Source organism: Vulpes lagopus, chromosome 5, assembly GCF_018345385.1.
Source record: "Vulpes lagopus strain Blue_001 chromosome 5, ASM1834538v1, whole genome shotgun sequence".
NCBI classification, from domain to species: Eukaryota; Metazoa; Chordata; class Mammalia; order Carnivora; family Canidae; genus Vulpes; species Vulpes lagopus.
The window spans coordinates 27,673,684-27,689,817 of record NC_054828.1 but is presented as its reverse complement, the minus strand read 5'-3'; the positions used below and the strand labels follow the sequence as shown (position 1 = coordinate 27,689,817).

Genomic DNA, 16,134 nt, shown 5'->3' with positions numbered 1-16,134 from the left:
GCCCTAGGACTTAAGAGTTTTAGAAATCCAATTTGATGATCTTTAACTTCTAAGCAGAGTAATTAGTCTACTTATACTTACTGTAATTACTGATACGTCAATAAGAACAAGTCTACATCTTATATACTTTCTCTTAATCTCCTTTTCTTGTTGTCTTTTGCATTAGCTGACTTTTAAAAATTGTTTTTCCCACCTTGAGTTTGTAAATTATGCCTTTAATCTCTGCTTTTCAGTAATTACCCTAGAAATTATATTATGCATTCTATTATAGGACAAAACAAGGAACTCAGAATACTTTAATCCTATTTATATGCTCTATTGTTTTCATTCTTTAAAAAACTCAAAAGATATCCTTCCATGTTCATTTTTTAAAAAATATTTTATTTATTTATTCATGAGAAACAGAAACAGAGAGGTAGAGATACAGGCAGAGGGAGAAGCAGGTTCCACGCAGGGAACCCAATGTGGGACTTGATCCCAGGTCTCCAGGATCATGCCCTGGGCCAAAGGTAGCACTAAACCGCTGAGCCACCCAGGCTGCCCTCCTTCCATGTTCATTTAGATGTATCTGCTTATTTCTCATTTTCCTTGTCATTCCTTCTTGTGTTCCAGACCTTCCATCTAGGACAATTTTCCTTTAGAATCTGCTTTGAGAGGGTCTACTGATGACAAATTCAGTTTCTATTTGTCTGAAAATGCCTTTATATCTCCTTTATTCCTAAAGTACATTTTTCCTAGGTATAAACTCTCTAGGTTGGCAGTTTTGGTTTTTTTTTCATTAATACTGAAGAAGTTATCTCACTGTTTTGTGGTTTCTATTTTGAAGTAGAGAAGTCAGTCATCAACTTCTGCTCCTTTGAAAGTCATCTTTTTTTCTCAGACTAATTTTTCATTTTGTCTTTGATCTTCTAATTTTTACTCTATCTGGATTTCCTTTTATCCTTCTTTGGGTTTATCTGATTTCTTAAATCTGTAGATGGGGTCATCTTTTTTAAAATCAGTTCCCGAAAATTCCCTGCTACTCTTTCAAGACTGTGCTCATGTGTACATTACACTCTTTCATTTATCTCTAAGCACCTTCTCTTCTGTACTTCCCATCATTTTATCATTCTATGCTATATTCTATATACTTTCTCATGATTGATCTAACCTGAGCTGATATAATCTGCTGTTAAATTCATCCAATGAATTTCTAATTGAGACAATTATATATATTTCTAAAAAAATCCATTTGATGGTTTTCAAATCTAGTATATCATTTTTTTTAAAAAACGTTATTCTAAAAATTACATAGTAAATTAGAATGCCTGGGTGGCTCAGTCAGTTGAGCATCTGACTCTCGATTTCAGCTCAGGTCATGATCTCAATGTCGTATGATCAAGCCTCATGTCAGGTAAGGTGCTGGGTATGGAGCCTGCTTGGGATTCTCTCACTCCCTCTCCCTCTTTAAAAAACATTTCATAAAACAAAACAAAACAAAACAAAAAAAACATTTCATAGTAAAATTCACTTTTTTTTTTTTTTTTGGTACACATAGAGATGCATAATCACCTCAAGATACAGAACTATACCATTACCCTTCATGCTGCCATTCTGTAGCCAAACTGGTCCCATCTTTAAGCTCTGGAAACTACAGTTAGTGTCTCTGTTCCTATAGTTGTACCCCTTCCAGAATGTAATATAGATGAATTCATACAGTGGATTCTAGGTTTTGTCACTCAGCACAACGCATTTAGAGACTCATCCATGTCCTTATTCCATCAGTAATTTGTTCCTTATTACTGCTGAGTACAATTCCATTGTAGGGATATACTACTTTATTTAAACAATGAGCAAGTTGAAGGACATTTGGATTTGTTTCAATTTTTGGCAATATGAATAAAGTTGTTATAGAGTTCTTTTGGGGGGACAGAGGGAGAAATGGTGAGTATTTTTTCATGAGCTGATTTGCCATCTGTATATCTTCTGAGGTAAAGCATCTTTTAAAACCTTTGCTATTTTTTTATTCAAGTTGTTTGTTCTCCTATTGTTGAATTTTGAGAGTTCTAAATACAAGCATCTTGTCAGGATGATTTACAAATATTTCCTCCAGCCTGTGACCTTTCATTTTAATAGGGTCTTTCACAGAGGAAAAAGTTTTAAATTTTAATGAAGTCCAACTTTAGGACTAAGGTGTCCTACCTAAGAATTCTATGTAATTCTAGGTCATAAATATTTTGTTTTCTTTAAGGTTTCATAGCGTTACATTTATGCCTATGATGTTTTTTTTTTTTTTTGCCTATGATGTTTTAAATTAATTTTTGATTCACCTGTGACATATAGGTCAAAGTTCTCTTTTTTCCCATAGGGATGTTCAATTTGTTCTAGCACCATTTGTTGAAAAGACAATCCTCTCTCTGTTGAGTCTCCATTGTTGTATCTTTGTCAAAGACCAATTGACCATATTTGTATGTATTGGTCTACTTTTTGGACTCTGTTTATCTCTACACATCCATCTTTTTGTCAGTACCACATTTGGCTTCATTATTGTAGCTCTACAGTAAGTCTTGAAATCAGGTAATATGAGTCCTCCAATTTTGTTGTCAAAATTGTTTTCAATATTCTAGTTTTCTTGCTTTTTCAAGTAAATTTTGGGGTCAGCTTGTCAATGCTGGCAAAATATCCTCCTGGGATTTTGATCGCTTTATCTTTATTCCTCCTCCTCCTTCCCATCCCTGCCAGGTTATTTCAAAGCAAATTCCTCCCAGATACTATTATCCCTTCATCCATATGGATTTGGCTTATTCCTAAATAAAAAAATCTTTGACTTGCCATGGAAATCAAATAAATGATCACTGGTCAATATTCTTGCTACAGAATACAATGTTCTTGTGTCTAGCTTTCCACAACAGATGTATAAACAGCATACTCTACCCCACATGTACTAATACACAATTCTGCGGCCCAATTTTGGGAGAACTGACATTTTAGAACATGGAGTCTTCCAATCTATAAACGTGGTTCTAGTCTATTCAGGCTGCTATAATAAAGTACCATAGACTGGGTGGCTTATGAATAATAAATTCACTCCTCACTGCTCTGGAAGCTAGAAGTTTGAGGTCAGGGAACCAGCAGAGTGGGGTTCTGGTGAGTGTTCTCTTACAGGCTGCTGACTGCAACTTCTTGATATGCCCTCACATGCCAGAAAGAAATCAAGTAGCTCTCTAGCCTCTTCTGCTAAGGGCACTAATTCCATTCATGAGCACTCCACCCTCATGACCTAATTATCTCCCAAAGGCCCTACCTCCTAATATTATCACATGGTGGAGTTAGGACTTTAAGTATGAATTTTGTGGGAAGGAAGAGTCAAATATTCAGTCCATAACCCCTAATATATCATTCTTTGTTGATCTAGGACTTTCTTTAACCAACTCAGTTTTTTTTTTTTTTTGCATTTTTCATATACAGATCCTGCATACATTTTGTTAGATATATACCAAAATATTTTTAAAATTTGTGCTATTGTAAATAGTACTTTAAAAAATTTAATTTTTCAATTGTTCATTGCTAGTTATACATAAATACAACTGGTATTTGTATCTTGATCTTGTACCTTGCAGTCTTGCTTCACTTGCTTAAGAGATAGATCTAAGTACTTTTTTGATATATTGTATAATCCTGTCATCTGCAAAAAAAGATAGTTTTATTTCTTCTGAATTTCACCTGTATCCTTTTTACTTCTCTCTCTTGCTTTTGAGCACAGGCTGGGAGCTAAAGATATCTTTTATAGTTTCTGGTTACTTCCAGGTATTTTCACTTTTTCTAATTATCTTCAAACACGCTGCGGACATTTGTTTTATAGCATGTACTTGATAATTCTGTTATTTGATGCCTTTGTGCATCTGTTTCTCTTGTTTCTGCCGTGTATTAGTTTGCTAGGACTGCTATAACAAAGTACCATAAACCGAGCTGCTTAAACAACAAAGCTGTATTGTCTCTCAGTTCTGGAGGCTAAAAATCTGCTATCACGGTGTCGTTGGCATGGTTACTTCCTTCAAAGGGCTATCTATTCCATCTCCCCTAACTTCTGGTGGTTTGCTGGCAACTGTTGGCATTCCTTAGCTTGTAGATGCCATCACCCTGATCCTGCTGTATCTCCAAATGGTTTTCTCCCTGTGTATGTGTCTGTGTCTATATTCCCCCTGTTGATTAGGGGCCCACCATACTCTAGCGTGACCTTCTCATAACTAATTACATCTGCAATGTAATTATTTTCCAAATTAGGTCCTATTCTGAGGCCCTGGGGGTTAGGACTTCAATATGTAACTTTGGGGGAGAAATAATTAAACCCATAACATGTTGGTTCTCATTCATGGTGCCCTACTGCTTTATATGCTTGGTTGTCACTGACTGTATGTTTGTCATGGAATTGAATAACATATTTTCCTTAATACTTTGAAGTCTAAATAGAAGGTATTTTTCTTTAGAGAAGATTGTTTGATGCTATAAAGTATCTACGGTCATATTCAGTCTATGAATATTATTAGTCAAGCTCAAGAGCAGAGATTCTCTAACTTACCCAAGTGATACAAACGCAAGCTACATATCCACAAAGGGTTGACTTACTCCTGGTTCACACTTACTCAGATTTTATTGCTTGTTGGGCCCCCAATTTATTGCCAGGAGGATCTACTATTAGATAGCCCACTTTGAACAGACCTGTACTTTGACATCTGACCCATTGCTTCATCTACCACTCCATAAAGATATGAAAATAAAATTTCAAAATTTCCAAGATTGGTAAATGATCTGAGGGCAAAAGTGGCCTCTATGCCCATTTATCTCTCTATATTCTCATTTCTTTTTCAATTCTGGCCTTCTTATTTATTACTTTAAAAATATTTTCTTATCTAGAATTTTTAAATTGTTTTATTTTATTTTCTTTCATCATGGTAAGTGTAATCTTTCATCTCCATCCCCTATTTCCCCCATCCCTGCCACCTCCCCTCTGGTAACCATCAGTTTGTCCTCTATAGTAAGAATATGTTTCTTGGTTTGTTTCCTTCTCTTTCTTTTTGCCCTTTGCTTGTTTTGTTTCTTAAATTCCACAAATGAGTGAGATCCTATGGTATTTGTCTTTCTCTGATTTATTTTGCTTAGCATTATACTTTCTAAAAACTGTATCTATTTGCTGCAAATGGCAAGATTTCATTCTTTTTAATGATTAATTTTCACACACACACACACACACACACACACCACTTGTTCTTTATCCATTCATCAGTTGATGGACACTTGGGCTGTTCACTATTGCAAATAATGCTACAATAAACATAGGGGTGCATGTATCCCTTTGAATTAATGTTTTTGTATTTGGGGGGTAAATGCAAGTAGCATAATTCATAGATATTAGGGTAGTTCTACTTTTAATTTTTTTAGGAACCTCCATACTGTTTTCCACAGTGGCTGTATCAGTTTGCATTCCCACCAACAGTGCACAAGGGCTCCTTTTTCTACACAGTCTCACCAACACTTGTTTTTTATGGCTTTGATTTTAGCCATTCTGACAGGTGTGAGGTGATATCTCATTGTAGTTTTGATTTGTTATTTCTCTGATAAGTCATGTTTAGCACCTTTCCGTGTGTCTGTTGGCCATCTAGATGTCATCTTTGGAGAAATATCTGTTAATATCTTCTGTCCATTTTTAACTGGATTGTTTTTTGGGTATTGGGTTATATAAGTTCTTTATATATTTTGGATACTAACCCCTTATTGGCTATGTCATTTGCAAATATCTTCTCCCACTTGGTAGGTTGTCTTTTAGTTTTGTTGACTGTTTCCTTCACTGTGTAACTTCATATTTTGATGTAGTCCCAATAGTTTATTTTTACTTTTATTTCCTTTGCCTTAGGAGACAAAACTAGAAAAATGTTACTATGGCCAATGTCAGAGAAATTACTGCCTGAGCTCTCTTCAAGGATTTTTATGGTTTCAGGTCTCACATTTTAATCATTTTGAGTTTATTTTTGTATATGGTAAAAGAAAGTGGTCTAATTTCATTCTTTTGCATGTGGCTGTCCAGTTTTCTCAACACCATTTGTTGCAGCTTATCTAGATTTTTAAATTTTAAATGGGAAGGGGTTGATTTGAATAATTTAGCTCATGACTGTATGGAGAAAAAGAATACTTAGTTTCTCTCTTTTTAAAAACTGATTCTTCATTTTTCTGTAAATATCCAAAAGTAGCATTCATGGAGGCTGTTCCAGACTAATGAAATACTTCTTCAAAGAGCATTTTCTTGCTTAAAGTCAGTAATAATTCATTATCCTGTGATATGAGAAATTTTGAAATTCTATTTTCTTTCAGGTTTAATTTTTAAAACTTTACCTTATATTTGGGCTTATTTGGTGTCTAACAAAATGTGACAGAGGAGAAGTAGTTATAATTTGAGATAATAAGGTAAATCTATCTATATGAAATAGAATCTTTAATGAAATTAGTATCTGAAGCTAAGGGTTAGCATCTGGGATTAAATACTATTAGAAGTTTTTCTCCCTGAACTATATCAAAGGAAATCATGACTAGCATTTTCACTTTCAACAAGATAGAGTTGGAGACTTTTGTTACCAAAACAAGAGGAGTATAAATGGCTAATCTAGGAAAAAGGTACACTGCGGGAAGATTAATGTTTTTTAATGCCAATTTAACAACTTTATCAAGACACAAATAACAATCTACAGATGACAGTGAACCAATCACGTAACTGGGTAACTCTTAGAACATTGTGATGAGTCATGGGCCTGGAATTTAGCTCAGGAAGGGGTATAATAAAGGTCTCTGAAGGAGAATAAGAGCCATAAAAGAGATAGATCAAAGGCTCTGTCTTGATAATATTATTTCTTCTGCATGATCAGACTATCTCATACTTTTCTCAACCTCCTACTGATCCTATGGGTGTTCTTGGGTGATAAGTGATTCCATTGTATTGTTACTCCTTTACTCCTTTGCTTTCCAGTCAACCAAACATAGGGACAGATTTACCTCCAGGAATGAGGAAAATGACTTTAAAACCCCCTGTGTTTGACAGCAAAGCAAAAGAGTACTGCCTTCAGTGGCCTTGAACAATCTGGATGTGCTCTCTCATTACAGTATGAAGGGCATGGGAGTACTTGAACTCTCTGAACTGAACCCCTACCCTCCACACATACAAGAGCAAAGGCTTGGCTCCCCTTGCCCCACAACCCGATATGGGCTCTTCCCAGAGTAGGGGAAGTGAGAGCCTTACCTGTGCTGTCCTCTCCAAGGCCTTCTGCAGCTTCTCGAAGCTTAATGTCCATCACCCTTGTGGAAATCATGTTCAGCTCACTAAAATCAGATGGAAATTCATGTTAAAAGGGACATGCTTAACAGAAGTTAACAATGAGGAAAATGGTTTTGATGACTGCTTTTTGCCCACAACTTTACCTGCACACACCCCACCAAAGACAGATTCCAGGACAGAATACAGGGCAGTACAGGCCAAAAACAGGTGCACAGCTCAAGATCAGTAACCACAGAGGCACTTATCTAATCACTGACCAGAGCAATTTCATGGAAAACAGTCAACTGGAACAAATGCTTCACTAATTTACCCAAGGCAGATTTGTTTCCTTTCTTTTAAAAAAGCTTTTTCAGAAATTATGTTTTTCTCATGGGTAAAATAAAGGAGGTTAAGAATATACTTATCATGATGAGCATTGAGCAATATACAGAAATGCTGAATCATTACATTGTACACCTGAAACCGATATCTCACTGTATGTTCATTATACTTCAAGAAAAAAAAGGAAATTATATTTTTCTCTTGTTCACTGTAGAAAGTCCAGAAGATACAGAGAATGAAAATCTACCCCAAATCCAACCTTAACCAAGGATATCCACAATTAATGTTTTAACCTCCTTCCAATATCTTTGTCTATGCAGCTGTTTGTGTGTACATGCACACATACAACTTATTAGAAGATTGACTTACCGATTTTTTTAGTTATATCACATCATTAAAATTCTTCATAAGTATTGCTGTGGTGGCTATAGTTTGATATATAGCTGCCACATCATTAATCTACCCTGAGTTCCTTTCTGAACTTTTTATTATGAAAAATCTCAGATACAAAAATACAGAGAATATATAATGAACTTAACATACTGTCCTCTTTGTTTTATTTTTGTACCTTCTCCCCCTCCCACTCTCACAAGGTCATTTCAAAGCAAACCACCCTAGATACCATTATCATCTCATCCATAGAGTTCCATGGTTTCTTCCTAAACTAAAAAGCCAGGATTCTTCATGGAAATCAAATTCAAGCTGTGTCCCTGCCTCCCACAGTTGACTTTAAAACAGTGTCTTTTCCTCTACATATACTAACTCACTATTTATATGGAAAGCTATTTATTACTGGCAGTTACTATGAATCCTCAGACTTTGAAAGAGGGTTCTGGTATCCAATTACCCAATTAACATTTACTAATTGTATACAGCACATAATGGGATATAATGGAAGAAATACAAAGAAAATATTTAACAGAGGAAAGGGATTGTCAGTCTTTGCCAGAGTTGGGTCTAACATTTAGGTCTTTAATATTAACATCAATATATCCATCTTCCAATTAGCCAATTCCTGAAAAGGTGAACAAAGCTTTACTGGTTTTTTAGTTTGTATATAATTTGGCTTCATAAAAATATCTGGTCAACAGAATGAAGGCGGAAACACCCACATGACCATCTCAACTGATGCACAAAAATTATCTGACAAAATTCAATACCCTTTCATGATAAAAACACTAAAAAACCTCTAGGAATAGAAGGAAATTCAACATAATAAAGGCCACATATGACAAACCCAGAGTGAATATCATCCTCAACAATGAAAAACTGAAAGCTTTTCCTTGAAGAGCAGGAATAAGGGTGCCTGCTTTCACCACTTCTATTCAACAGAGTACTAGAAGTCTTAGCCAGAGAAATTAGGCAAGAAAAAGAAATAGAAAGCACCCAAACTGAAAAGGAAGAAGTAAAGTTACTTCTGTTTGCAGATGACATGATCTTACATGTAGAAAACCCTAAAGATCCTCCTTAATACAAAAGAACTGTTAGAAGGGACCCCTGTGTGGCTCATGGTTGAGCATCTGCCTTCAGCTCAGGGCTGATCCTGGAGTCCCAGGATCGAGTCCCACATCGGGCTCCCTACATGGAGTCTGCTTCTCTTTCTGCCTATGTCTCTGCCTCTCTCTGTGTCTTTCATGAATAAATAAAATCTTAAAACAAACAAACAAAAAACTGTTAGAACAAATAAATGAATTCAGCAAGTTGCAGGACACAAAATGAACATACAAAGATCAGTTTTTCTATACACAGTCTGAAAGGAAATTAAGAAAAATGATTTAATTTATAATAACACCAAAAAGAACAAAATGTTCATAAATACTTTACCCAGAGATGAAATACTTGTATATGAAAACTATAAAATGTTACTGAAAGAAATTAAAGATACAAAAAAATGGAAAGACCTCTTATGTTCATGGACTGAAAGACTTATTATTATGATGTCCTCCAAACAATGTACAGATTCAGGGCAATCCCTGTCAAAATCCCTGATCCCTCTGTGTCTTGCTGTTCTGTGATACTGTGGTGGGGACAAGTGGAGGTAGCTACCAGGGCATTTGAAAGAAGAGGCAACAGAGAAGGAAAAGCAGGAAATGTAAGAAGCAAGGAGAGTCAAAATAGTAAGGGATGGTTAACAGTGACCAACTATTACCCTGGGTACAATGCTTAAGGCTGTCACCGAACTAGAAAGTACAAGTGCAAAAAAAAAAAAAAAGAAAGAAAGAAAAAAGAAAGTACAAGTGCAAGAGCTTCTACTGCTTGAATTTGGAGTCAACCACAACAATTGCAATTAACTATCAAGCATGTAGTGTATTATCTGAGTTACCTCATTTAATCCCCAGGAATCTTTAGTATTCACATTTTGGGACTGAGAACATATATTATTTACTGCCTCAGAGTAGCCAAGCAGAGACACCAAACTGTATACTCATGTTGACTGTATACCTAGCATGGATAGGAACTTTTGAGGCCTGGGACATAGTGATAGATGAGACTGACATGTTCCTTGCCTCTTGCAGGTGCTGACCCAGTAAAGGGAAGAGTCCTGAGCTGTCCTCAGAGGGGCTTAAGGGATGCTGGTAAATCCAAAGGACATGAATCTTCCACTGAAATGACTGCCGGGCAGCCCGGGTGGCTTGGAGGTTTAGTGCCGCCTTCAGCCCAGGGTGTGATCGTGGAGACCCGGGACTGAGTCCCACATCGGGCTCCCTGCATGGAGCATGCTTCTCCCTCTGCCTGTGTCTCTACCTCTCTCTCTGTGTGTGTCTCATGAATAAATAAATAAATAAAATACTCTTATATTAAAAAAAATGAAATGATTCTGCCTGTCAAGCAGCCCTTGTGCAGGAACATGCCAGAGCTCAGAGACTAAAGAGGCCCAGGAGAACATCCACTGGGGTTGCCAGAGAATCTTAGTTTAGGAGAAAGGGGCTTGAGGCTATCATTGTTTATCTACTATCTACTCTTGAGAAGTCATGATTGTGCAGGTCTATATGAGACAGTGTGTGCACAAGCCCCCATGGGTTTGGGTGTAGAAGGGTGGAGTTGAGTGTGGAGCAGATCTACTTGCTGACACTTGCTTCTGCCTGGCTTGAATGGTGTGGCTGTGATGAGGTCATGTAAGGCAGCAGGTTCAGGAACAGGTGTGGGGGGGGGGGAGGCCCAAGAATGGCCCAGTTCTCACCTTGCTATAAGGCACATCCTGGTGGGGCCAGATGCACAGAGCACCACCAGATGCCAAGGCTACTATGGACTCACACACGGAGGCTAAAGTCACCCTACAGATGAAGGGATCACATGGGAATCGGGCTCACCTTACATGAGAAGTTTTAAAACCTGCTCATATTTTCTGTTCTAAGTATCTTCATACTAATAAGAGTGCAATATGGTGCAGAGGGAAAGGACAAAGCCTGGGACATCAGGCAGACCTGGGGTTGAAGCCTCACCACCCCTTCCCAACACACACACCAGTGCTGAGCCTCAATTCCCTCATATACAAAATGGGAATAATAATACTTTACTTAAATGGACTGAGAACACAGCACACAGAAACATTTGCTGAGAACAGCTATCAGTTTCCATAGCTTGTTCCTCACTGTGTGCTTATATGTGTCTCTGCATAAACAAAAACAAGAGCGTACACAACCAGCACATCCTGGTAGCAGATGAGTTTGATTCTGTCTCATGAAGACAGTCTCCTTCTGCAAGCAGCTCACTTTACAGCCAATGTTACCAAAGATCAAGACATATGGATTCCCAGAGGCCCCCTGTGCTTCCCAATGTCCTGCAGCCTGAAGGGCCTTATAGAGCAAAGTAAATCAAACCACTGCCAGGTAACCGATGAGAACACACTCCACTCCAGGCCATCCAGGAATGTCCTCTGTGGAGGACCACAGAGACCATCCCTTCACTTAGACTCTCCAGGGGAAATACTCCACAGCTGTTACCATGGAATGTCTTTTCTACTGGGCTCAAGGACTTGCCCTTCTAAACACATGTTCTCCCACCCCCAGTAAGAATCAAAGACAAGTCAGAAGAAAGAAAACCATAATGAGAAAGCAATGTGGCAAACACGTCATAACTCCTGGCATCCCTTTTGCTTGAATTCAAAGTCAAAGTTCACCCCAATGCCCCCTCAACCAGCATTCTGCCCTCTAGCACCACCACTCCAACCCCTGTTGTTCTGACAGCTCAAGCCTAAGTAAAGGAAAATTTATTCTTCAAATCTAGACCTGAGGGGGCCTCTTCAGGGGTTCTCACCAATTTAAAAGAGGACTGAGCCTCCAACCCCCTCTGTAGTTCACAGCACCCATCAGTGTGATCTGGGTACGTACAAATCCCGGGGAGTTCTATGGGGTCTGATCCACTCCCTCCCTCTGAACCCTAACTGCAACCACAGGCTTCTTCCCAGTTTATGGGAGAATTTCATCATTAGTCGCAGCTTATACTGAAAAATTCTACAAAACTTTATTCATTTGAAGAACGAGAATAGATTTTAATATGGTATTTTAAAGGTTCTAATCTACTATATTTACTTATACAAGGCAAAGAAAAATATCTGTAACCTGATTGCATAACCTGAGCACATAATTATGTAGGAAAGTCTTAGTGTTCATCCCTACAGACCTGCCAAATCCACAACACCCTCCAGGCCATGTTCAGATCCCTGCGGTATTCTTTCTCAGCCCTTGTACCTTTTTTTGCACAATGTCCACCAATGCTGTCAACAAGAATTGTTTATAAGATGCCCGCTTAGCATTTCCTTCTCTTCCAAGACCGCAGGCTTGGTAGGGCAAGCTCTGTGCCTGTTATGTCCGTTGCTCTCCTACCAGCACCCAGGACAGTGCCTGGAGCAAGGAACTGAACATAACACAGGAACAAGATAGCTGAGCAAAGGAGAGAGGCTCTGCAGATGACTGACAGGTTCCAAGAGAATGAAAAGCAGTAAGTCATCCAGTTCCACAAATGGATCTACTTTTACAATCCAATTTAAGACTGAGGAAATCCTCCATGGAATTACTGACATCTGACTTTGTAAAAAATAAATAATCTTTATCATGACCCCTCTCGGTTGAGGGAGAACTGAAGGAAATTGTTTTTTTGTTTTGTTTTGTTTTGTTTTGTTTTACAGAGCAACACGACTTTGAAAAGATTAAAAATGAGGTAAATTTGGTTCAAGTGATGGAATTTCAGTGAGGCCAAATCTATGTATGTTTCTCTTCTGCTTTTTCCAGTGCCTGTGACTACTTGGTACAGAGTCATCAGTCTTGGAGAAAGCTGACTCTACCTTTGCCTGTATGGTTACACCTGAGATTCTCAGGGTGAGTGGTGACAATTATGATTAAGTAACTTTTAAGAAAATTAAAAGCCAATGATCACAGATCTATATATGCAGTTTATGCTGTTAAAAGCAAATAAAAATGAATCCGAATACCAATGTTCATGTGCCAGATCATCTGAAAATCCTAGAGCCATTCCCAAATATCTGCTTTAAATGTATCATCTAATAACTGGAGTTTTTTTTTTTTTTACTTTTCAGTGTCCTGAAAATTAGAAAACACTGAGAAAGACTTCAGAGTCTTAGAGGTGGTTTTTCTTCCTAGATGATGCAAAAACAAATATAAATTCAACAACAGTTGAAGATTTCAATACCCTGCTCCCAATGATTGACAGAACAACTAAGCAGAATATCAAAAAGAATATAAAAGATTTGAAGAACAACATTAACCAACTAGATCTAATAGAAATCTATAGAACCCCCCAACTCAACAACAGAATAAACAGCCTTCTCAAGTGCACATGGGAGATTCTACAGGATAGACAACTAGGCCATAAAAGCCCAAATTGATTTAAAAGACTTGAAATTACAGAAAGTATGTTTTCTGACAACCATGGAGTGAAATCAGAATGAGAAGATTTGAAAAAGTCACAAATATGTGGAAAGTAAATAATATGATAACAAATAATCAATGAACTGGCTATCTTAATGTCAGAGGAAAAAAGGATTTTAAGAGAAAACTGTTACCAGATAGAAGTAGAGTAATTCTGTAATGATAAATTGATAAATCCATCAGGAAGATAGAATAGTTATAAATAGGTATGCACCTAAAACCAGGGCCTCAATATACATGAAGCAAAAATTGATAAGAGAGACAATTCAAAGATACTACTGGCAACTTCAACAATTGGGGAACTTCACTTTCAAAAATGGATAGAACAAATAGAAATTCAACAATTATGTAAAAGACTTGAACACTATATAGATCAATTAGAATACATATATATATTATATATATAATATATGTACCCAATTCAATAACAAAATACAAAGCTGCCTTATCTGCATATAGAACATTACCCCTGATACTATATGGTAGGTCATAAAACAAGACTCAACAAATTTAAAATAAATTAATTCAAATAAAGCACATTCCTCAACCACGATGGAAGTAAATTAGAAATCAACAGTGCAAGTAATTTGGGAAAATTTACAAATATGCAGAAATTATACATTGCACTACTATATAACCAATCAGGTCAAAAAGAAATTATAACATACTTTGAGACGTATAAAAACAAAAACAGAACATACCAAGACCTGTGAGATACAATTAAAACACTGCCAAAAGGAATTTATAGCTATAAACATCTATATAAAAAAGATCTTAAACCAGTATCATAACTTTCCTCCACATGAAACTAGAAAAAAAAGAGCAAACTAAACAGAAAGCAAACAGAGGAAAGAACATAATAAATATTAGAGCAAAAATTAATGAAATATAGAATAGGAAAACATTTTGAAAATCAATGAAACAAAAGCTGATTCTTTAGAGATCAATGAATTTGATAGACCTTCAGCTAAACTTAATAAAAGGGGAAAAGACTAAAATTATTAAACCAAAAATGAAAGAGCATCACTACAGATATTATAGAAATAAAAAGGATAAAGGAATATTGTAAAATGACCATATTCCCCAAAAATAGGTAACTTAGATGAAATGGACAAATCCTTAGAAAGACCAAAACCACTGAACTTGAAACAGTAAGAAATGGAAAATCTGACTACACTTAAAATAAGAAAAGGGATTGAATTAGTCACTTAAAATTTCCCATAAAGAAAAGCCCAGGCCTAGATATCTTCATTCTTACAGTCTATAAAACACTTAAAGAAGAATTAAAAGCAACTTTCCTTTTGCAAACTGTTCTCCAAAAATATAAAAAAAGGTAACAACCCCCAATTCATTCTATGAGGCCACTATTATCCTGAAAGGCAAACCAGACAAAGACATCACAATAGAAGAAAACTACAGACTAATATCACCTATGAATATAAACATAAAAATTCCTGAGACAATACTAGTCAAATCCAGCAAGTATAAAAGTGAGATTTATTCTAGGAATGTGGGTTGGTTTAATATTTGAAAATCAATTTACTTAATGGGTGATCCTTGGCACAGAGAGAGCCTACAGTAATTGAAAAAATAAAAACAAAAACAAATCCCAGCAAATCCTGAAGAAGAGAGAGAATTTGATTTCCAGAGTTACCATATAATTAGATTCACATGTCCAGTTTTTAATCTATCTCTTAAAAAAGACATAAAGCATAGGTACCAGACAAAGACTTTAAAACAAGTGACTTAAAGATACTCAACTAAAGAAAGATGTGGAGAGGGCAGTCCGGGTGGGTGGCTCAGCAGTTTAGCGCCGCCTTCAGCCCAGGGCCTGATCCTGGAGACCTGGGATCGAGTCCCACATCAGGCTCCCTGCGTGGAGCCTGCTTCTCCCTCTGCCTGTGTCTCTGCCTCTCTCTCTCCTCTCTGTTTCTCATGAATGAATAAATAAAAAGCCTTTTTTAAAAAAAAGAAAGATGTGGAGAAAGTCAATTAAACAATGTATGAACAAAATGGACATATCAATAAAGGATAAAACATAAAAAGAAAGATGAACTCTGGAGCTGAGAAGTATAGTAACTGAAAGAGTCACTAGAGGGATTCAAAGGCACATTTTAGCAGGCAGAAGAAAGAATTAGAAACTTTGAAGATAAGTCAACAGAAATAACTGAGTCTGAGGAACAAAAAAAGAAAAGATTGAAGTAAAGTGAACAGAGCATAAGAGTACCACCAAATAGATAAATATATGCATTGTGCGAGTCCCAGAAAAAGGAGAGGGAGAAAGAAGCAGAGAGATTATCTAAAGATAGAGACTCCAAAGTCCCCAAATTTCATGAAAGACATGAATATATAAACATCCAAGGAGGTAATGAACTCCAAGTAGAATGAACTCAAAAATACCCACACTCACATACATTATAATTAAACTGTTGAAGGCTGAAGACAAAAAGAATCATGAAAGCAGGAAGAGAGAAGTAAGTCATCACATGCTAGAGATTCTCCACAAAGCAGATTTCTCTAAGAAACTCTAGAGGGCAGAAGGCAGTGGGCTGATAAAGTCAGAGCGCTAAAAGGAAAAAATGTCAACCAAGAACCTTGTATGTGGCAAAACTGTCCTTCAAAAGG

General features: G+C 36.8%; 1 protein-coding gene across 3 annotated transcripts in view; it reads right to left on the bottom strand.

The window, feature by feature from the left end:
* The window catches only part of CRACDL (CRACD like), a 128,524-nt gene that overhangs the window by 46,201 nt on the left and 66,189 nt on the right, over nucleotides 1-16,134 (bottom strand). For all 3 annotated transcript variants that reach the window (XM_041756897.1, XM_041756896.1, XM_041756898.1), the window contains exon 2: nucleotides 7,265-7,344. In XM_041756897.1, the coding sequence (XP_041612831.1) occupies nucleotides 7,265-7,334 (70 nt within the window). In that variant the 5' untranslated portion in view covers nucleotides 7,335-7,344. The remainder of the gene's footprint in view (nucleotides 1-7,264; nucleotides 7,345-16,134) is intronic.